The 24,271-nt window shown below is 39.3% G+C and overlaps 1 protein-coding gene across 1 annotated transcript; it reads right to left on the reverse strand.

Moving 5' to 3' along the window:
• Window positions 1-17,048: 17,048 nt before the first annotated feature.
• Window positions 17,049-22,335, reverse strand: TSPAN6 (tetraspanin 6). Its single transcript, NM_001244061.1, is given in 8 exon segments — window positions 17,049-17,880; window positions 18,446-18,542; window positions 19,342-19,425; window positions 19,563-19,697; window positions 20,167-20,265; window positions 20,701-20,775; window positions 21,060-21,248; window positions 22,151-22,335. Coding segments are annotated over 7 exon segments (738 nt in total). The 5' UTR covers window positions 22,238-22,335; the 3' UTR covers window positions 17,049-17,880; window positions 18,446-18,473.
• Window positions 22,336-24,271: the final 1,936 nt, after the last annotated feature.

The raw sequence follows: 24,271 nt of genomic DNA on the forward strand, positions 1-24,271 counted from the left end.
AAGTAATGGAAGAGCAGAGGTACAAAAAGATATGACATACAGAAAAAACAAAAATAGCAAGCACTATCAACCAATTCAACCTAACAGAAATCTATAGAGCACTGTACTTAACAACAGTAGAATACATATTTTTTGAAGTGCACATGGTACATGATAAACTTATGCTAGGCCACAAAACAGGTATTAACAAACTCAAGAGTGAAATCATACAAAGTCTGCTCTGTAACCAAAATAGAATTAAATTAGAAATCAACAGAAGAAAGAAATTAGGGAAATCGAAAAGTATTGGGAAATTACACATATTTCTAAAAACCACATGGGTCAAAGAAGAAATTCCAAGAGGACTAGAAATTACTTTTACCTAAATTAAAATAAAAACAGGAGTTCCTGTCTTGGCGCAGTGGTTAACAAATCCGACTAGGAACCATGAGGTTGCGGGTTCGATCCCTGCCCTTGCTCAGTGGGTTAACGATCCGGCGTTGCCGTGAGCTGTGGTGTAGGCTGCAGACACGGCTCGGATCCCACGTTGCTGTGGCTCTGGCGTAGGCCAGTGGCTACAGCTCCGATTCAACCCCTAGCCTGGGAACCTCCATATGCCGCGGGAGCGGCCCAAGAAATAGCAACTATAACAACAACAACAACAACAACAACAACAACAAATTAAAAAAATAATAAATAAAAAAAATAAAAACACAAGTATCAAAATTTAAGATATGCAGCTAAAGTAGTGTTTAAAGGGAAATTTATACTTTTAAATGCCTATAATTTAAAAAGAATAAAGATCTCAAATTAATAGACTAAACTTCCACTTTAACAAGCTAGAAAACGAAGATCAAACTAAACCCAAAGTAAGCCAAAGAACGATATAATAAAGATTAATGTAGAATTAATTGACCTAAAGAACAGAAAAACAATAAAGAAAAGCAATAAAACCAAAGCTGGGTCTTTGAAAAGATCAACAAATTAACAAACCTTTAGATAGATTGACCAAGATAAAAAGAGAGGATTCAATTACTAAAATCAGGAATGAAAGAGCACACATACTAGCAACTTTAGAGAAATAAAAGTATTATAAATAAGAAAATACCATAAACAATTGCATGACATCAAATTAGGTAACATACATGAAATAGACAAATTCCTGGAAAGACACAAACTACCAAAGCTGACTCCAAAAGAAATTTTTAAAATCTAAATAGATTTATAAAAAATAAAGAGATTGAGTTAGTAATCAGTAATCTTTCCACAAAGAAAAACCCAAGTTCAGTTGGCTTCACTGGGTAATCCTATCAAACATTTGAAGTAGCATTAATTCCAATGTTTTACAAACTCATAGGAGGAAATGCCTCACAACTAATTCTATGAGACCAATATTACCCAAATCAGACAAAGACATCACAGGAAAACTACAGACCAATATCCCTGATGAATATAAGCACAAAAATTCTCAACAAAATACCAGCAAACTGAATCCAACAATATGTAGAAATGTTTATACACTGCAACCAAATGGGATTTATCCTAGGAATGTAATATTGGTTCAACGTATGAAAATCAATGTAAGATATCATCTCATTTTTTTATTTTTTATTAAAGTATAGTTGATTTACAAAGTTGTGTCAACTTCTGCTGTACAGCACATTGACCCAGACATTCATATATATATATATATATATATATATATATATATATATACGCACACATACATTCCTTTTCTTACATCATCTCAATTTGTTAAAAAAGACAAAAATGACATGATCATCTCAACAGACAAAGAAAAGGCATTTAACAGAATATGATACCCTTTAATGATAAAAAACATTCAACATCGTATTTAATTTTAAAAGCCTGAAAGTTTTCCTTAAAATCAGAAAAGAGACAAGAATATCTGTTCCTCATCAATTTTGTTCAATATTGTACTGGAAGTTCTAGGAAATTAGGCAAGAAAAAAAAGATATCCAGACTGGAAAGGTGGAAGTATAACTACCTCTTTTTTGCATATGACATAATCTTCAATATAGAACATCCTAAGGAATAACACAAAACAAAACAGAGGTACAACAAGGCCACAGAATACAAGAGCAATACAGAAAAGTAACTCCATTTCTACGCAAAAGCAGCAAACAATCAGAAATCAAATTAAGAATGCAGTTTTATTTACACCCGCTTCAAATGAATAAAATTCTTAGAAATAACTTTACCAAACGATGCTCAAGACTTGTGTGTTAATAACTAAAAAACGTTATTGAGGGAAGTTAAATAAGCTATAAATAGGTGGACAGCCATTCCATGTTCTTAGATTGAAAGATTCATTATTGATAAGACAGTGATTCTCCCCAAATTGATTTATATATTCAATATAGTCCCTAAAAAATTACAGCAGTATTTTGCAGAAAATGACATGGAGAGCTCAAAATTCATATTAAAGCAGGATTTTGTGGAAATTGACAAGGAGAGCTCAAAGTTCAAGGAATCCGGAATATCTAAAAAAATCTTGGGAAAAAAATGCTGGAGAACCCTCATTTTCCAATTTCAAAATTTACTAAAGCTGTAATTATCAAGATAGTGGGGTACTGGCAAAAAGATAGACAGTATGATCCATGGAGCAGAATTAAGAGTTCAGAAACAAATCCTAATATTTAAAGTAAACTGATTTTTGACAGAGGTACCAAGGCAATTCACTGGGGGAAAGAATGGTACACAAATGGTTCCGAGATGACTGGAAAAGTACATGTACATGGAAGATCTTAGGTGCTTACCTCACACCATATACAAAAATTTTACTGTAAACTTTTCAAACTTAATTAAGAGCTAAAATACATGACAATTTTAGAAGAAAATATAAAAGGATCTATGGGAACTTAGGCTAAGCAAAGATTTCTTAGACATGACACAAAAACTATGGTGCATAAAAGAAAAAAATATGATAAACTGGACCTCATCAACATTAAAATTTTTTTTATACTTCAAAAGACACAATTAAGGAGTTCCTGTCATGGCACAGTGGTTAACAAATCCAACTAGGAACCATGAGGTTTCGGGTTCGATCCCTGGCCTTGCTCAGTGGGTTAAGGATCCAGCATTGCCATGAGCTGTGGTGTAGGTTGCAGATGTGGCTCGGATCCTGCGTTGCTGTGGCTCTGGCATAGGCCGGTGGCTACAGCTCTGATTAGACCCCTAGCCTGGGAACCTCCGTATGCCGCGGGAGTGGCCCGAGAAATGGCAAAAAGACAAAAAGAAAAAAAAAGACACAACAAAATGAAAGGGCTATATGTATGTGTGACTGGGTCACTTTGCTGTACAGTAAAAAATTGACAGAATACTGTAAACCAGCTATAATGGACAAAGTAAAAATCGTTTTAAAACAAAGAAAAGAAAATGAAAAGGCAAACAAACCTAGGAGAAAATATTTATGAAGCACATATAGGATAAAGGACTTAAATCTAGAATATACAAAGGAATCTTGCAAGGTAATAAGACAAATAACCTAGTTTTTTAAATGGACAAAAGAAATTAGCAGGCTTTTCACAAAAGAAGATTTATGAACAGCTAATAAGCACATGAACGATTCTTAACATCATCAGTCATTAGGAAAATGCAAATAAAAACCACAGTGAGATGCCACTTTGTGCTCACTAGAATGAGTGTAAGACAGACAATACCAAATGTTTGTGAAATTATGGAGAAGTAGGAACCTTTGCTGGATGTTGATGGGAATGTAAAAACAGGAAAGCCACTTTGGAAACAGTTCAGCAGTTTGTCAAAATGTTAGACATGAAACCACTATAAAACCCCACAATTCTGCTGCTAGGTATCTATTCAAGAGACATGGAAACATATGTCCACACAAAGACTTGCTTGGAAATGTTCCCAGGAGCATTATTCATAATAGCCCCAAATTTGAAACAATCTAAATGTTCACCAACTGGCAAGTGGATAGAAAAATACAGTATATCCACACAATGGAATACTATTCAACAATTAAAAGGAATAGACTATATCCAATCCATGTCACATCAAGGATGAACCTCCAAAACACTTTGTGAAATTGTAGAAGCCAGACACAAGAAACCATATATTGTGTGAATCCATTTCTTTTTTTTTTCTTTCTTTCTTTCTTTTTTTTTTTTTTTTTTTAGGGCCGCACCCTCAACATATGGAGGTTCCTGGGCTAAGGGTGGAATTGGAGCTGTAGCTGATGGCCTACACCACAGCTACAGCAATGCCAGATACAAGCCACATCTGTGAACTACACCACAGCTCATGGCAACACCATATCCTTAACCCACTGAGAGAGGCCAGGAATTGAACCTGCATCCTCATGGATACTTGTCAAATTTGTTTCCTCTGAGCCACAACAGGAATTCCCTGTGATTCCATTTCTATGAAATATCTAGAAAAGGCAAATCTATGGAGACAGAAAATAGATTCATGGTTGCCTAGGGTTAGGGGTGGGAACAGGGATAAACTATGAATGAACATGAGGGATCTCACTGTGGGGATAAAAATGCTCTATAACTGATTAAATCACTGGATTGTACACTTGAAATGGGTGAATTTTATGATACACTAAATATATCTCAATGAATTGTTTTCAAATCATAGCTAACATTTATGTTATGTACCATACACCATGTTGAGTGCTTGACATGTAGCACTTATAACTGCTCCCTGTAGTAGGTAATATCTATCCCCCTTTCATAAATTAGGAAACTGAGGCCCAGACAGGTTAGGTGGCTTGCCAAAGAACACGCAGCTAGTAATTAGTAGAGATGGGGATCTAAACCGTTCAGTCTGGCTCCACAATCTATGGTTTTAACCATGGCTTCCATTTGTGGGAAAGAAAAACAAAAGAATATACAGGTATATTTGTATATGGCCGGCAATATGTGGAAGGAATCACAAGGAACTTTTATCAGTAATTCCCTCTGGGAGGTGGGAATAGGACAGGACAGGTAAGGGAGACAAATTTATTACTTTATAATACCACTTTGAACTCTGAATTTTTTATACATTTTATAATTCATAATTCATTTTGTAGATAAAAAACACCTATTTTTTATCTTAGCCTTTCTTTTATTTTTTCTTTTTATTACTCAATGAATTTATTACATTTATAGTTGTACAAGATCATCACAATCCAGTTTTATAGCATTTCCATCCCACATCCCCAGTAGATCCCCCCACCCCCACAAACTCTCTCATTGGAAACCATAAATTTTTCAAAGTCTGTGAGTCAGTATCTGTTCTGCAAAGAAGTTCAGTCTGTCCTTTTTTCAGATTCCACTTGTCAGTGATAGCATTTGATGTTGGTATCTCATTGTCTGACTGACTTCACTTAGCATGATAATTTCTAGGTCCATCCATGTTGCTACAAATGCAATTATTTCATTCCTTTTAATGGCTGAGTCATATTCCCTTGTGTATATGTACCACATCTTCCTTAGCCACTCCTCTGTCGATGGACATTTAGGTTGTTTCCATGTCTTGTCTATTGAAAATAGTGCTGCAATGAACATCGGAGTACATGTGTCTTTTCGAGTCATGGTTTTTGCTGGATAAGATGCCCAGGAGTGGGATTGCTGGATCAAATGGGAGTTCTATGTTTAGTTTTCTGAGGACTCTCCATACTGTTTTCCACAGTGATTGCACCAATTTACAATCCCACCAACAGTGTCCTAGGGTTCCTTTTTCTCCACACCCTCTCCAGCACTTACTGTTTGTAGACTTTTTTGATGATGGCCATTCTGGCTGGTGTAAGGTGATACCTCAGAGTGGTTTTGATTTGCATTTCTCTAATAATGAGTGAAAAAAACTGGATTGTGAACATCTTTTCATGTGTTTTTTGGCCATCTGTATGTCTTCTTTGGAGAATTGTCTGTTTAGATCTTCTGCCCGTTTTTTGATGGGGTTGTTTGTTTTTTTGGTATTAAGTGGTAAGAGGTGTTTATAAATTTTGGAGATTAATCCCTTGTCAGTTGATTCATTCGCAAAGATTTTCTCCCATTCTGTGGGTTGTCTTTTCATATTGTTTATGGTGTCCTTTGCTGTGCAGAAACTTTTAAGTCTGATTATGTCCCATTTGTATCTTTTTGCTTTTACTGTCAATACTCTAAGAGGTGGATCTGAGAAGATGTTGCTATCGTTTATGTGTTTATGTTGGAGGGTGTTTGGCCTATGTTTTCCTCTAAGAGTTGTGTAGTATCTGTTCTTATATTTAGGTTTTTCATCCATTTTTAGTTTATTTTTGTGTATGGTGTTAGGGAGTGTTGTAATTTCATTCTTTTCCATGTGGCTGTCCAGTTTTCCCAGCAGCACTTATTGAACAAGCTGTCCTTACTCCATTGTATATTCTTGCCTCCTTTGTCATAGATTAGCTGACTGTAGGTGTGTGGGTTTAATTCTGGGCTTTTTATTCTGTTCCACTGATCTATACATCTGTCTTTGTGCCAGTACCATATGGTTTTGATGACTGTTGGGTTGTAGTATAATCTGAAGTCCGGGAGCCTGATTCCTCCAGCTCCATTTTTCTTTTTCAGGATGTCTTTGGCTATTCTGGGTCTTTTGTGCTTCCAAACAAACTTTAAAATATTTTGTTACGAGTTCCATGAAAAATGTCCTTGGTACTTTGAGAGCGATTGCATTGAATCTGTAGATTTCCTTGGGTAGTACTGTCATTTTGTTAATATTAACTTTTCCAATCCAAGAGCAAGGTGTGTCTTTCCATCTGTTTGTGCAATCTTTGATTTCCTTCATCAGTGTCTTATAGTTTTCAGAGTACAGGTCTTTTGTCTCTTTAGGTAGATTTACTCCTGGGTATTTTATCCTTTTGGATGCTATGGTAGACAGGATTGCTTCCTTAATTTCTCTTTCTGATCTTTCATTGTTAGTGTATAGAAATGCCATCAATTTCTGTGTATTAATTTTGTATCCTGTGACTTGGCCAAATTCATGGATGAGCTCTATCAGTTTTCTGGTAGAGTCTTTAGGATTCTCTAGGTATAGTATCATGTCATCAGGGAATAGTGATAGTTTTACTTCTTCCTTTCCAATTTGGATTCCTTTGATCTCTTTCACTTCTCTGACTGCTGTGTCTAGGACCCAAAACTGTGTTGAAGAGTAGTGCGAGAGCAGATGCGGGAATTCTTTCAGATTTTCATCATTGAGAATGATATTAGCTCTGGGTTTGTCATATATGGCCTTTATGATGTTGAGGTAGGTTCCCTCTATGCCCACTTTCTGAAGGGTTTTTATTAGAAATGGGTGTTGGATTTTGTCAAAGGCTTTTTCTGCATCTATTGAGAGGATCATATGGTTTTTATGTGGTCTATCACACTGTTTGATTTGTTAATGTGGTCTATCACACTGTTTGATTTGCAGATATTGAAGAATCCTTGCATCCCTGGGATAAATCCCACTTGATCATGATGTACAATCCTTTTAATGTATTGTTGGATGCGGTTTGCTAGTATTTTGTTGAGGATTTTTGCATCATTGTTCATCAGTGCAATTGGCCTGTAGTTTTCTTTTTGTGTGGTATCTTTGTCTGGTTTTGGTATCAGGGTGATGGTGGCCTCATAGAATGAGTTTGGGAGTGTCCCCTCCTCTGCGATTTTTTGGAATAGTTTCAGAAGGAGAGGTGTTAGGTCTTCTCTAAATGTGTGATAGAATTCACCTGTGAAGCCATCTGGTCCTGGACTTTTGCTTTTTGGAAGTTTTTTAATCACAGCTTCAATTTCAGTTCTTGTGATTGGTCTCTTCATCTTTTCTATTTCATCTTGGTTTAGTCTTGGAAGATGGTACTTTTCTAAGAATTTGTCCATTTCTTCTAGGTTTTCCATTTTATTGGCACATAATTGCATATAGTAGTCTCTTATGATCCTTTGTATTTCTGTGATGTCCATTGTTATTTCTCCTTTTTCATTTCTAATTTTATTGATTTGAGTCCTCTCTCTTTTTTGCTTGATAATTCTGGCTAAGGGTTTATTAATTTTGTTGATCTCTTCAAAGAACCAGCTTTTTGTTTCATTGATCTCTTCTATGGTTTTGTTGTTGTTGTTGTTGTTTCTATTTCATTGATTTCTGCTCTGATCTTTATGATTTCTTTCCTTCTGCTAACTGTAGGTCTTGTCTGTTCTCTCTCTAGCTGCCTTAGATGTAAAGTTAGCTTATTTATTTGAGCTTTCTCTTGTTTCTTGAGGTGGGCTTGTATTGCTGTAAACTTTCCTCTTAGAATGGCTTTTGCTGCATCCCATAGGATTTGGAGTGTCATAACTTCGTTGTCATTTGCTTCTAGGTATTTTTTAATTTCCTCTTTGATTTCTTCAGTGATCCATTGGTTGTTTAGTAGCATGTTGTTTAGTCTCCACGTTTTTGTGTTTTTTGCAGTGTTTCTTGTTGATTTCAAGTCATATAGCATTGTGGTCAGAAAAGATGGTGAAATGATTTCAATTTCCTTAGAGTTACTGAAATTGGATTTGTAGCCCAGGATGTGATCAATCTTAGAGAATGTTCCATATGCACTTGAGAAGAATGTGCATTCTGTTGCTTTTGGATGGAATGTCCTATAAATATCTATTAAGTCCATCTGGTTTAATGCATCATTCAGGGCCTGTGTTTCCTTATTGATTTTCTGTCTGGATGATCTGTCCATGGCTGTAAGTAGGGTGTTAAAGTCCCCCACTATGATTGTGTTATTGTTGATTTCTCCTTTGAAGGTTGTTAGTAGTTGCCCTATATATTGTGATGAACCTATGCTGGGTGTGTGGATACTTAAAATTGCTATATCTCCTTCTTTTTTTGTCTTTTCTAAGGCTGCTTCTGCAGCACATAGAGGTTCCCAGGCTAGGGGTCTAATCAGATCTGTAGCCACTGGCCTACGCCAGAGCCACAGCAATGTCAGATCCGAGCCGTGTCTGCAAACTACACCACAGCTGATGGCAACGCCAGATCCTCAACCCACTAAGCAAGGCCAGGGATCGAACCTGCAACCTTGTGGTTCCTAGTTGGATTTGTTAACCACTGAGCCACAACAGGAATTCTTATATCTCCTTCTTGGATTGATTCTTTGCTCATTAGCTAGTGACCTTCCTTGTCCCTTAAAGTATTCTTCATGTTAAAGTCTATTTTGTCTGATATGAGTATTGCTATTCCAGCTTTCTTTTGATTCCCGTTTGCATGGAATATTTTCTTCCATCCTCTCACTTTCCATTTGTATGTGTCCCCAGAAGTGAAGTGGGTCTCTTGAAGACAGCATATATATGGGTCTTGTTTTTGTATCCATTCAGCCAGTCTATGTCTTCTGGTTGGGGCGTTTAGTCCATTAACATTTAAGGTAATTATTGATATGGATGTTCTTATTGCCATTTTATTCATTGCTTTGGATTTGTTTTTGTTGCTCTTTTTTCTTCCCTTCTTCTCTTGTTCGCTCCTCTTGTGGTTTGATGACTATCTTTAGTGTTGTACTTGCGTTGATTTTTCTTATTTGTTTGTGTATCAATTGTAGATTTTTGGTTTGCAGGTATTCTGAAGTTTTGATATAAGAGTCTATGTATACACGAGATTGTTTTAGGTTGTTGGTCTCTTAATTGCAAGTGCATCTCCAGTGTCCTGCATTTGTACCCTCCTCTTCTCACGATTTCTGGTTTTGGTGGTATAATTGTGCCTGGATGATTTTGTATCTTTACTGTAGATATACCTTTACTGGTGAGCCTTGTCATTTGTGGAATTTTTGTTTCCGGTTGTGGCCTTTTCTTTTCTGCCTAGAGAAGTTCCTTTAGTATTTGTCATAAAGCTGGTTTAGTGTTGCTGAATTCTCTTAGCTTTTGCTTGTCTGTGAAGCTTTTGATTTCTCCTTAAAATCTGAATGAGAGCTTTGCTGGGTAGAGGAATCTTGGTCAGAGGTTTTGTCCTTTCATCACGGTAAGTATATCATGCCACGCCCTTCTGGCCTGCAGAGTTTCTGCTGAAAAATCTGCCAATAACCTTATTGGGGTTCCCTTGTATGTTACTTGTTTCTTTTCCCTAGCTGCTTTCAAGATTTTCTCCTTGTCTTTAATTTTGGTCAGTTGGATTAATATGTGTCTTGGGGTGTTCCTCTTGGGTTTATTTTATATTGTGCTTGTTGTGCTTCCTGGATTTGAGCGAGTGGCTTTTTTCTGATGTTAGGGAAGTTTTCAGCTATTTTCTCTTGGAGTATTTTTTCTGTCGCTTTCTCTCTCTCTTTTCCATCTGGCGCCCCTATAATATGGATGTTGATGCATTTAACGTTGTTCCAGAATTCTCTGAGACTCTCTTCATTTGCTTTCAATTTTTCTTCTCTTTTCTGTTCTGCATCCATAATTTCTACTAATCTGTCCTCCACCTCGTGTATTCGTTCTTCTGCCTCCTGTATTCTGCTGTTAGCTGCTTCTTGTGAATTTTTTATTTCAGTTATTGTATTTTGCATCTCCTCTTGTTTAGGTTTTATATCTTGTATGTCTTTGCTCAGTGTTTCCTGTAAATTATCCAACTTTGCCTCCAGTTTATTTTCAATGTCTTGCAACATCTTCAGCATCAATAGTCTAAAGTCTTTTTTCTGGAGGTTGAGAATCTCCTGATCACTTAGCTGTTTTTCTGGGGTTTCTTTTTTTCTTTCTCCCTTATCTGAGTTATAGTTCTCTGTCTTTTCATTTTTATAGGTTTTTGGTATGGTGACCTTTTTACAGATAATAGAGTTGTAGCCTCTCTTTACTTCTGGTGTCTGCCCCCCTTGTGGCTGAAGTTGTTATGGGGGCTTGCTGTAGTCTTCCTGATGGGAGGGACTGATGCCTGCCCACTGGTAGGTGGAGCTGATTCCTATCCCTCTGGGGCTTTGTCTCTGGGTGAGATTAGAGGTGGCTGTGTGCCTGGAGGGGCTTTTGGCAGCCTGTTTACTGATGGGAGAGGCTGTGATCCCACCTGGATTGTTGTTGGCCTGGGGATCTCAGTGCTGATGGGTGGTGCCAGATTTTCCCAAATGGCCACCTCCAGAGAAACACACACTGCTGAATATTCCGAGAGCTTTGCCTCCAATGTCCTTCCCCCACAACAAGCCACATTCACCCCTATTTTCCAGGAGGTCCTCCAAGAACTGCAGTCAGGTCTGACCCAGATTCCTATGGAGACTTTGCTTTGCCCTGGGACCCTGTGCACGTGAAGGCCTTTGTGCACCTTTTAAGAATGAGGTCTCTGTTTCCCCCAGTCCCATGGAGCTCCTGTGCACAAGCCCCAGTGGCCTTCAATGCCAGATTCTCTGGGGGCTCTTTCTCCCAGTACCAGATCCCTACATGTGGGGGTTTGATGTAGGGCTAAGAACTCTCACGCCTGTAGGTGAGTCTCTATGATGCAGTTACTTTCAGGTCTGTGGGGCTTCCCACCTGGGAGGTATGGGGTTGCTTATATCACATAATCACCCCTCCTACCTCTTGATGTGGCCTCCTCTTTGTCTTCTGGAGTAGGATATCTTTTTGAAAGTTTCCAGTCCATTTGGATGAAGATTGCTCAGCATTTGGTTGCAATTTTTGTTGTTTTTAGGAGAGAAGTTGAGCTCCAGTCCTACCATTCCATCCAGAAACATCTATTTTTAAATCAAAATATTAGTTATCTTTGATTTGTAAGATTTTTACATTTTTAATTTTCCCTAAATTTGTGGATATTTTCTGATTTCTTCTGGGTATGTCTTTGGGCCAAATTATTCAATAATTACCATGATGTGTTTTCTGTTATGTTTTATTCTGCCAATGCCAGAGGCCCAGGATGGGGTCAAGGCCAAGAGGGGTTGCCGTGGGTGTTGAGGAAGACTTGGTGAAAGAAGGGCCTGTGTTGCTTGCTCCCCTGTTTGGGCCAGAGTGTGACTGGGCTGGCTTCAAGGCTGCAGTGATCTGTGGTATGCAGCTCTGAACTCCCTTAGATGCACCCTGGAGGCTGGAAGTCTTGGAAATTGCCACTATCCTGTAAGGGGATAGATCATCTGCATGCATGTGTACCAACCTTTTTAACAAAAACATGCCTCTGGATTTGTGGCTAGGATTCGGAGTGATTCTGCCTCCAGCATGTGTGTGTGTGTGTGTGTGTGTGTGTGTGTGTGTGTGTGTGTGTAAGAGGGATTTGGGTTTTGGAGGGATGATTTTTTCATTTAATATTTAAAGATATTCACAATAGAATATGCTATGAAAGCAGCAGAGTGTTGTGGAGTATCTTTGCCAACGTAAGAAATACTCATTTATGAACTTTAAGAAGGCTTTGGTTGTATGACAAGATGCTTAAAAGAAAATGGGAGGGGTTAATGTTTAGACTATGATTAACTCTTTGTAGTCATTCCTTTGGTTCAATAACATAGTGGAGGCAGGGAATAACACCAGGATGTGTTTGTTTTCAATATGTACTTAGTATATGCTAACACCTTACAAGAGCATATTGTGAAAAAACAGGATACTCTTTTTCATGATAGTTTCATTTTTTGAAGCATTCATTTCAATAAAGACCAATTGAAAGCTATATGGAGAATTTTTTCTCTTACTCCTGTTCTCTAGTCATGGACTAGCAGCACATAATCCCCAGAGCCTTTTATTATTATTATTAAAATGCAGTGAAATCCTGAGTTCGGTTGTGGCTCAGTGGTTAAGGAAACTGACCAGTATCCATGAAAACACAGGTTCAATCCCTGGCCTTGCTCAGTGAGTTAAGGATCTGGTATTTCCATGAACTGTGGTGTAGATCGCAGGTGCGGCTCAGATCTGGTGCTGCTGTGGCTGTGGCATGGGCTGGCAGCTACAGCTCTGATTCCACCCCTAGCCTGAGAACCTCCATATGGCCAGAGTGTGGCCCAAAAAGAAAAAAAAAGATGCAGAGAAATCCAATGAAAGAAGAAGGGGTTTCAGAGTCAGACAGATTTATGTTCAAGTCCTGGATCTGCCACTTACTAGCTGTGTGACCTTGGACGGATTATTTAAACTAATCTTCAGCTTTTTTTGCTGTTGTTTTACTGAAAAAATGGGGATTACTCTATCCCCCTTCCCACACACACACACACACACACACAGGGTAGTTGATTGAAGCACCTTACATGATATGGGGCAATTAGTAAGTACTCAGTAAACATTAGATTCACTTACCTTCCCTGGGGTGGGGGGAGAAGAAAGTGAGTGGGAAAAAAAATTATTTGTACAGTTTCTACTACTTTAACTTAGATGCCATTTTCCTGCTAAAGAAGGTAATGACATGCACTCAAGAGTGACAATGTATGGACGCTGTCCCTCATGTCACAAGACCTCATACTGTAGCCCAGGTGTGTTGCTCTGTCTATAATGCAACTAATCTACCTTTCCAGCAATGATTCTGAGTAGCTGTGTCACCTACTTAGATGCCATGTACATCCATTTGTGAATGGATTGTCTGTATCCAGGCAAGCACCATGCTAGTTTGATGTGTTTCGAGGATATTGCTAGTAGGATTGTCTTTTCTCAGCAAAAGTGAAGAGAAACTTGTTGGAAGAAAGGTCTTTATAAGCCAGTACTTCTATTTTTTGAATTTTTAAAAATTTTATTGGAGTGTAGTTGATTTACAATGTTGTATTAGTTTCTGCTGCACAGCAAAGTGATTCTTTTTCATATTTTTTATATCCATAATTTTTTTCATTTTTTATTTTTTAAGTGAGAATTGCAACTTTCTTATTTTTATTTTTTTTTATTTATTTATTTATTGTTTTTTAGGGCTGCACCCGTGGCATAGGGTGCACCCCCAGGCTAGGGGTCAAATCAGAGCTACAGTTGCTGGCCTACACCACAACCAGAGCAACACAGGATCCGAGCTGCGTCTGCAACCTACACCATAGCTCGTGGCAATGCCAGATCCTTAATCCACTGGGGGAGGCCAGGGATCAAACCCACAACCTCATAGTTCCTGGTTGGATTCATTTCCACTGCACCATGATGGAAAATCCTTTTTTCATATTCTTTTCCATTAGGATTTATCACAGAATATTGCATATAGGTCCCTGTGCTATCCAGTATTACCTCAGTGTTTATTCAATTTTTTTTTAAGTAAAACCTTTGAGGATATGGTAACAACAAGACCAAATATGACAACCTCACCCAAAGAACTCATGTTCACCTATAATGAGGAGAACCAATGATTAACTCTCAGAGCAACTAGCCTATTTTTCCCAGTTCCCATAAACTGTGTTATTCTTGGCAATGGAATCAGTTCAGTCAATATCAAATGCATCCACTATCCAAAATGTTTAAGTGTTCAGAATGCTAAAATTTTGGGTGTTGGACGGGGGAAGGAAATACAAGAAATTCACAGTCATCAACACGGAACTGAAGTGTCCAAGCAGAGAGCAGACAGGCCAGATGATTATCTACTATCAGTTCATCCAAGGTCAGCATCATCTAAGAGCACAAAGCCAAATGCAAGCCTTTAGGGGCAGCCATACTTGAAAAGTAGGAGGAAATTAAAACAGCAAAGTAAACCCAAAAAAGCAGTGAGAGGGAAGAAAAGCAGGATATTACAAGGTCAAAACAGAAAAAACAAGAATCTTCAGTGACATCACATGTAGCAAGAAGTTCAAAAAAGAGAAGCAGTAAAAAGTGATTTAACCAAGGGGAAGTTAGCAGAGGTTTCTGAGGTTAAGTGGTTTCTGACTGGGCAGGTGGTTTCCATTATATAAACAGTGGCTTATATGGAATGAGATATTTAGATCAACAACTTATTTCACACAGAACATTAAGAAGCCATTATAATTAGATTCACTCATTCATTTCATTAGTGTTTGCTGTGCTCTTACAAAGGCCTAACTACTAAGCTCCACGGGGCAGGGATACCTAATAGAAAAGCCATAATTAAATCATAATGACTTCTCTCTCACAAGGAATCTGGGGGACATTTTAGACCCATGGCTTAAAAATGAAAATCTCATTTCCCTGAAACGCTTTCGGTTTATGTATTCTTTCCTGACATATTAGCCTTTTGTTTTCCTTTTTGAATGGTTTGGTTTGCCACATCACAGGCAAAGTGTCAACCTCGCAGGGCAGCAAATTTAAAAAATACCAAATCTCAACATGTCTTATGGGAGGAATGGTGTTAAGACTTTTTTCTACAAATACAAACAAAAGTCCATACAGAAGGTATAAAGGAGTCAAGGCTTCCCAATTTCGCACACACAAAAATGCATACATCGCTTTTCCTCTCATAATTTAATCAGTTTGGCTGACTGGCATCACTATTAGAGTAACAACTTGGATTCTGACAGGAGGTTAAAAACCCCATCTCAAAGAATCCTATGTGAGCTCTGAGGAAAAACAGAAATGGCATTTATACCTTGTATTAGGGATTTCTTTTCCATGAAAGTTTGAAGCCTATGACATAAACCCAACCTCTCATAGGAATAGGCCAAAGCTGCCAAGCTTTCCACACTTTCAGAAAACATACCCACAGAGCTCTCCTTCTCCAAATGGAGTTCAGAGTCGCTTTGCAATGGGCAATCTGGTCCTGGAAATGAGACAACCCAGAGGATTATAAAATCCACCTCTACCTTTGTATATGCCCACGTTAGCTAGAAGGGACTTTTCTAACTGGCCATCTAAAATAAACAGTGGGATGGACTGGGAGCTTGGGGTTAATGGATGCAAACTATTTGCCTTTGGAATGGATTAGCAATGAGATCCTGCTGTGTAGCACTGGGAACTATGTCTAGTCACTTACGATGGAGCATGATAATGTGAGAAAATAGAATGTATACATGTACGTGTAACTGGGTCACCATGCTGTACAGTAGAAAATTGACAGAACACTGTAAACCAACTACAATGGAAAAAAATAAAAATCGTTATATAAATAAAATTTAAAAATAAAATAAACCCACCTTAAAAATAAACACACCAACCCACCTTAAGGGTGATGCAGGGTGTTTTTTCTCTTCCTGCCTTCCATATCTCCTGTTGTTGTTGTTGTTGTTGTTTTTTCTTTTTAGTAATGAGGAAACATTTTTAACTTAAAAAAAATAAAGCTTTAAAAGGTTCTTCTAGGCCATTCCAGTGAAAAATATCCAGTTGAAAATTGCTCTGATTACCTTTTAAATAAATCTGATTATCCTTTAAATCCTTCTTCAGCTTCACTAATTCCAGTAACTCTGATTCACTGCATTTGGAAAGTATTTTCCAATTGTTTTATCATGATGTTTGATGTCAAAAATCACCCATCAACTATTTTAATGGAGAATACCCTTTCTCTACAGTAACTCCAAGTATTTTAAACCATGGACCCCCAAGTTCATTATTAATCTTATTTAACTAGGAGTTTTTATCCACTTTCCTTGTAACTGTGATTGCATCCCCCTGAGCATCAAATACAAGGACCGTAAGATGAGCTAGGTTCTACTAATGGTTGTATAAAAAAGCCCAAAACCAAAGAAAGAACCGCCCCATTCCAACTTGAATTTTAATTATTGATTCCCTGATTACCCTGGGGTACAGGTTATATATCTCTCCCTATCCAGCTATTTTTTTTTTTGTCTTTTTGTCTTTTTTTTCAGGGCCGCACCCGTGGCATATGGAGGTTACCAGGCTAGGGGTCCAATCGGAGCTGTAGCTTCCAGCTATGCCACAGCCACAGCAACTCAGAATCTGAACCTCATCTGCGACCTACAGCACAGCTCACCGCAGCGCCGGATCCTTAACCCACTGAGTGAGGCCAGGGATCGAACCTGCATCCCCATGAATGCCAGTCAGTTTTGTTAACTGCCGAGCCACGACGGGAACGCCCTTATCCAGCTTCTTAATATAAACTAATAAAAAAGTCTGATGTCTAGAAAGCTAAGCATATGCTATTTCACAGCAAGGAATATAATCCTTTCATGGGGAATAGTTTTTGTAAACAGGGACTTTAGAGTCAAGACTTGAGTTTTACATTTCCTATTGAAAACTACTCCAAGGAGAAATGGGGGGCTTAGCACTCTCAGTGGAAAACCATCATCCCAGCAGATTTTCTGCAAGTTAATTTAAACATGATGATTCTAGAGGACAACACTATTTATTGTGAAAAAGATTTCCATTTATTAACCAAAAGCACAAACCAAAACTAAGACTACTAAAGTTAACAATATGGACAATTAAGTCATATCAACCTGGTAAGGACATTCCAGCTAAAGCTAATGAAGATGAGTTGTCTTAAATTCCTAAAGCAAATGCAAAAACTCCCACAGTAATAATCAGAACCTTTCAAACACAGGGGATATGTTAATGGTAGTATAAAGACCTTAATTTAGAGGCAAAGACATGTACAGTGTTGTGTGTTGCAACCTGATGCATCACAAAGCATTGATAGTGCCTTATAAGACTTGAGTGCCTTAGAGATCAGAGACCATTACCACCATTTGGCAACCCTGATGAGGGGTGTTATCCAACTACTGGCTGGAATTAAATTACACAATGTGACTCTCTGCCTATCAGCAGAACAGAGACTATGAAAACATTTTAACTTCTTGACATGGATTATACAATCACACCAGATAACCTGGCTGGGAAAAGGGCCAGTCTGGAACAGTCAATTTTCAATCACATTTCATCAAAAGCAAACCCACAGTGGCTTTCAAAACGCCCCACACCAAGAAAAAGAAAAGTCAGGAAGAACACAGTATTGCTTCATTTACAATTTACTAAGCTCTTCCAGTGTTTCGGGGTGATATGGGGATTTCGATGATCTAACATGAATGGGACAAAAGGTGGACTTCGAACATATCAAGCAAATGTCTTGATCGAATCAGACTATTGATGTAGTTTTTCAACCTATTGGTAAGTAATGCAGGTCTTCCATCCAGGCAATCTTGTAATTCACAGGGTGGGGTATAGGTATGTTAATATCCTAAAATTAAAGAAAAAAAGTTAATTTGCTTGTAACCCAAATTTCAGTGTCTGTATTCATTTGCACACATTTTAATCTAGTCTGCTAATGAAGACCTTCAGATGTGAAGGGCGCCATAGGGATTATTAATTCAGCCACCTACAGTTCTCATGTTTTATCAATCAAATACTGAAGTTACTGAAACACGTTTCCCTAAAATCTGGCTCCTGGTTAGGCTAGCTGAGTTTATGGCTCTAATTATAGTCCACCAGAAGACTGCAGTAAATGGGAACTAGTAAAAAGACTAGAGAAAAATGTCGGTATTGATTAAGAGCAGAGCATACCTGCCAGGGATCCTTACAAATAAGGTCACTAGTGGGATTCTCTTTACTAGGTCCAAATCTGTTAGAAGGGGACCACTAAGGCTCTTTAGGCTGACATGTGTAAGTAAGCCCAAAGAGGCCCTTCTGTCCTTTTTGGCCATGGCTTGTACTGAAAGACCTGAGGCAAACTAGGTTCATCCATCACAAGTATAAGCTGGAGTAAACACCAACACTGATGCAACTGAGGACCAAAATGAACCTACCTTAAAGTTGGAGAGGAATAGGCCCATGTTACACTATCTCATACTGGTTATTTGTTATGGCACGAGAGAGGCAGTAGGCTAGAAAGATTCCGATCAGCTGGAAATAAAATACAAGCAAAATTACACACACACACACACACACACACACACACACACACACACAAAGCTTAAAGACCTCAGGATATACGTATATGCTTCTTTCACTTCTAATTCACTACTCTTTTCCTTCCTTATGTTCGCTACAATTATACAAGCAGATAAGTGAAGCCCAACTACTACTGTGATCTGGAATTTCACAACCATCACTGATAAAAATCACTCAGGAAAACCTTGAATGTCTTAAGTTTGGGGGAAATTTTTCTTCCTCTCAGTTATCAGATTCTTTTGGAGGATTTGGAGCAGTGCTGTAATGATGAAAATGTTCCGTAATATCTGTGCTGTCCAACACAGTGGCCACTAGCCACATACGGTTTCTAAGCACTTCAAATGGGGCAAGAGTAACTTGAGGAGCCAAAATTTTAATTTAATAATTATAACTTCCGAAAGGTGGCTAGTGGAGAGTCAGACATACCTAGGAGGGCACCAGGTCTTAGAGAATTTGGTAGTTGAAGAAACCAGTGTGGAAAAAATGTAAGACTGAAGACAACCAAAAATTGGAATGAAAATAGCAAAACAAAACAAAAAAATAGCAAAGCTAAATAAAGACCAATCACAAATGACAGACTACATGTTTCAGATGTGTTTCTCTATTGTGATGAGCCACTGAGAGTTTTGTAAAATGTGACTTCTTTGAAAACACCCTTGTTATCCAAGCCCCCGAAGCCTTCAAAGTGGAAATCTTGTAGCGTACACTACAAGAGTGATGAAACACATTTCTCCTGATGACAGGGACTTACCTGGAAGCAAGCAACTCCAAAGGAAATTCCCGCAACAACGCCCATTTCTGACTCTATAATGGTCATCACTTTTATAAAACAACCCTGATAGAAGAGAAATAATACTTTGATCACACATCTCTTGAGTTTCCTTATTTACTCAGTAACACCTGCCCTGCCTCATTTCAGACTAGGGTATTGGGCATTGTGAGTAAAAATTCAAACATTTTTTCACTCCTTACTTCATTGTTTACTTTATCTGCATCTCTCTGAGGAGAACAACCTTCAAGTTTACAGCAGCTCTTGGGAAATCCTTTCTCTGAATAATAATTAGTATCCTTCCAATCTCTATAGTCGGTGACACCACAACAATGCAACTGGAAAAAAAAAATCCAACAAATGCATTTATAATTCATAATACAACTCCGCAGTCAAACAATTAAACCATCATCTTAGATTACACTCAGTGATCTCTATCCTAAGACATATTTTAAAGTGGCCATCCTCTCTTGGCATTGTAATTCAAGAGATTAGCATTTGGGGACTGGCCTTACTTTCCTGCTATAGTTGGCACTAAGAGTATTTGATCCAAGATGTAAGTGGGGAGTGAAGAGGTGCACGAATGAGGGGAATGGTTAGAAGAAATGGGAGATAGGTCACTTAGTACCATTCCACACTTACTTCCAAAGACATGGCTCCATTCTCTCCTAATCTGAGACTATAATGAAAATATAGCACAAGTGGACAACACCCGGTAGGAAGGGCCCCATCCTCTGAGAGAATAGGGAATGTGTTCCCCTCTTGCAAAGCCACCCCTGGGAGCACTTGCCACTTATGACCACTTACTGTATTTTGGATCTTGTCTACTGCATCGCTTCTATAATCTCCCGTAGCATTATATTGTTTTAACGCTTTCTCATAATTATTCTTAAAGCTGTTCTTAATCTATAGCAAAGAAACACAAGGCCAAGTAAGAAATTGGTCAAATGGTCCTCTCTTTGAGAGCAGCAACGGGTGTGGTAATTAATTTCTATGGCCCAAGCCTGTCCTCTAAGTGATATAGTTTAGCTATTAGCTAAGGGGACTCCTAAGCAAAACGTTCCAATAAAAGATGATAACCACTAGACGTTCAAAGTCCTATGGGAGGCTGTATTTATTCAAGTGGCAGCTCTGTGCTACAGTATCTGAAGTGGGTACTTTTAATTTTACAAAAAAAGTGGGCTAGGTTTTTTTACAAGAAAGCCATTCTTATCAGGTACAGATTGAAAAGTCAATGATTTTTAAACTAGTGAAAGCCATCTTTAAATCTTTTACTTAATTAATCCATTTCTGTCTCTTAGAGCATAAATTTTATATTAAGGCTCCTAAACTCAGGCTTACCTCATGTCTGAAAACAAATCCTACGATGGCAGCGACCAGTTCGACCAAAAAAATAAGAGTCAGAAACATTGCATACTGCAGGATAAAAAGAAAGTCAAAGTCAACATAAAGAAGATGTATCACAGTTGCAAAGTGAGTCAAAGGAAAAAAAATTGTCTGCTCAATCATTTCAGAATGTTTTTATTGAAAAGAGCAGGAAAAACAACAGAAATGGGAATCGGCAGCTAAATTGTTACTTGGTAAGTTTTCACAAGGAAGAGGAAAAATCAAAAAGGGCCACCCCAGTTCCAAGAAACAAAGCCTACAACATATAAGCCTTTTCAAAAATCAACAACCAATTCTAAGAAGCAAGGACTCACCAGTTTTAGCATCCATGCAGAAGCTCGGCAGGTAGCAAAACAACCGAAGGTGCCCAATAGAATGATGACAGTGCCGGTGCCAATGAGCACGAAGGGGACATTGGTGGCCTTCTCATTTAAAAGGGAAAAATAATTCTCTAGGCTCACCTTGCCCCAAATGCCAACGGCAAGAAGGATTACACCGGTGATCTATGTGAGAAATCATAAAATACAAAGTAACACACTATACAAGGCAGCATCTTCAAACCACAAACCACTAGGTGCTTAAGAAACAATAGGTGTGAAAATTGATTTAGCAGTCTGTGGTCACAGAGCTGTGGCTGGGATGTGGCAGACGAGGGCGGGGGGGCAGCTGTACAGGGGTTGGGAAGGGAAGCTGCACACAAGGACATGTCTTGATAAATCCACACGCTGGAACACTAGGTAGCCCAGGAAGCCAGGGACCAGCTATGAAAGGTATCTTGACAAAATTTAACTTTACCCAGTTATTTGGGTAAACACAAGCCAACTTCTATATTTGCCCTAGGTATCAGAACTTCTTAACCTTCCCTCAGGTCGGGGTAGGGGTGGTTCTAGGAGTCCCAGAAACTTTCCCCTTCCCCCCAGTTCAGAGATGAGCACAGGATACAAAGGGATGATACACAAAGCAAGCCCAAAGATAGATTGGCGGGAGTGGAGCCTTTACCATACTTACCTGCGAAATACTCCCCTCTTATGAAGCAGTGAAAAGAAAGAGACTATTATGCAAGCGAGACCTCATGGGGGCCGGGCAAGCCTGGCCTCTCCAACGGTCCGGGGACACCCTCTGCTTCTTTCGGGGGGAGCAACTCCCTTACTCGCCCCCCATATCGAATTCGAACGCCGGGCACGTCTGGGTCCCGGCTCAGCCTCTCGGCTGCCGTTGCCGGACACCCCGAGGGCGAGATCCCCGAGCCAGAGCTCGAGCCCCTGCACAAAGTCAACAGCGCCCGGGTCCCAGCAGCGACCGCCGCCCCAACCTCACCCCCGATCGGAGCTCCCAGCGCTCGGGGTCACACACACCCCCCCCCTCCGACCCATCCCTCCCGTCCCCGGGCGTCTCCGTCTCTTACCCAGAAGATGAATGTGTAGATCAAGAGGACGCTCTTGAAACAAGTGATCACCGGTTTGGTCTGCAGCCTCCGAGACGGGGACGCCATGACTAGCCGAAGCCCCTGGCCCACCGCGCCAGGCGATCGGAAGAGAGCGAGCTAGGCGCGGAGTCCCCGAGTCTTCCCGGAAACTGCCGAAAAGTTACGAGCGTCCGCGACTGAAAAGAGCCGGAAACACTGTACAATTTTCTAAAGGGTAAAGTCCGGGAGGCCGTTCCGAAAATGACGACAATTTCCGAGCGCCCCCTGCCGAAGGTTGCCGAAAACTCTCTACAATAGGTTCTACTGTCGGAAATTCCTTAGATCTTCTAGTGGAGCTTGCTTCTTTTTTTTTTTTTTTTTTAGCTCAAGGAATCTTTCCCGCCCCCCACCCCTCCCCCAGCCCTTATAACTGCATCATATTGTTTCTATCACCAGCAGCGCCAGCAGCGCTCTGAGATTGGGCCTCGCTGGCCCCTGGTGCCCTAGAAGGAAAACAAAAATGAAAAGAGGTCAAAAGTGACCTAAGGATATTTTATTTCGCAGCAAAATACTCTCAAGAAATATAATTCCAAAGAGAAACAAAAGCAGATTGCAGAGCGATACGTACAGTCACAAGATTTTAGACAAAAACCGAAAGGAAAAATACAATTTACCTGAGTGGTGGAATGACATTGACCTTTTTCTCCCTTGTTTTGTGATTTTTTTTGAACATTCTTTTATGTGGTGGGGAGGGGGCATAAGAATGAATGGATTGTGGGAAATGATAACTTGTTGAAAGAATCCCAAAGGTAGGTATGAAAGATAATGAATTTTAGAATTTCTCTAGGAGAGTTTGTCAGACTCTTTCATCTCTTCTCCTCCCTTATCCTCTAATTGGAAAATTGAGGGAAGGTGTTTTAAAGTAATTAATCTTGAAATGTAAGTTCAGCTATTTGCTACAAACTTTAAAAAGAGAAAGTACTACGGAGAATGCAGGGTAAATGTGACCCCCTTTTAAATGCTAAAACTGAAAGGTACTGTTGTATTTCAACCCCCCTGGTTTTTCAGATCAAGAACCAGCTGATCACAAAGAGGCTGAAATCTGATGTCACAGATAATACTTGAGTTCACACAACTAACAGCAAAGCCAAAACTAGAGATAACTGTGTTTTCCAATCCCTTCTCCTATTATACAAGCTGTATGGGCTATTTGGTATCTGCTCATCCCCAAGAAATTCTCCCAATTGCTTAGATCTTCCTAGAACTTGAGGCGTGTTCCTAAGGAGTTCAACTGCTTACAGGATGGGAATGAATCATCAAGAAGTTTCCTGTCCCCTGTGTCCACAGACAGCCCTGAGTCAAGCTTTGGGGTAAAGTGGAATCAAAAACAAAAAAACAAAGAACAAACAAATAAAAAACCTAGCCCTCTTCACCTGGTCTCCGAAACAATGAATAAAAGCTTATCTTTGTTCAAGGCTTGACTTTAGGAATGATTAAATGGAAAGACAAGTCTCCAGAGAATGGAAAGGCCTTAGAAAATGGATTATGCAAATCAGCAGAGCCTGATTTTTTTCCTAGGCTTTTTTTAGGCTTCAAGAGTGACCAAATGACTTGGAGTTCCCGGCATGGCACAGCGGAACGAATCTGACTAAGAACCATGAGTTTGCAGGTTCTATCCCTGGCCTCGCTCAGTGAGTTAAGGACCTGGCGTTGCCGTGAGCTGTGGTGTAGGTCGCAGACTCAACTCAATCCCAAGTTGCTGTGGCTCTAGCTCCAATTAGATTCCCTAGCCTGGGAACCTCCATAGGCTGCGGGAGCGGCCCTAGAAAAGGCAAAAAGACCAAAAAAGACCAAAAAAAAAAAAAAGTGACCAAATGAGCCATTTCAATTGTCCTTAATTTAAATAGGTGATTTCACTTCTCAGGGAAACCTCAAGAAAGGAATGTCTTTTTCATTTATTAAGGTCTGGTTTCTCAAAGTGTAAGCTCTTTGAGGGGAGAGACTGTGTCGTGTGTGTGTGTGTGTGTGTGTGTGTGTGTGTGTGTGATATTTCTAGAGGGATAGGATTAGAAGGCAGCATCAAGTTCCCTCTCCAACCCATTACATCATCAGCTGACATCA

This window comes from Sus scrofa, chromosome X, assembly GCF_054392235.1.
Source record: "Sus scrofa isolate SSC_HxYL_T2T_F1_AM1 chromosome X, Sscrofa_HxYL_maternal_Yorkshire_Landrace_v2.0, whole genome shotgun sequence".
Lineage (NCBI taxonomy): Eukaryota > Metazoa > Chordata > Mammalia > Artiodactyla > Suidae > Sus > Sus scrofa.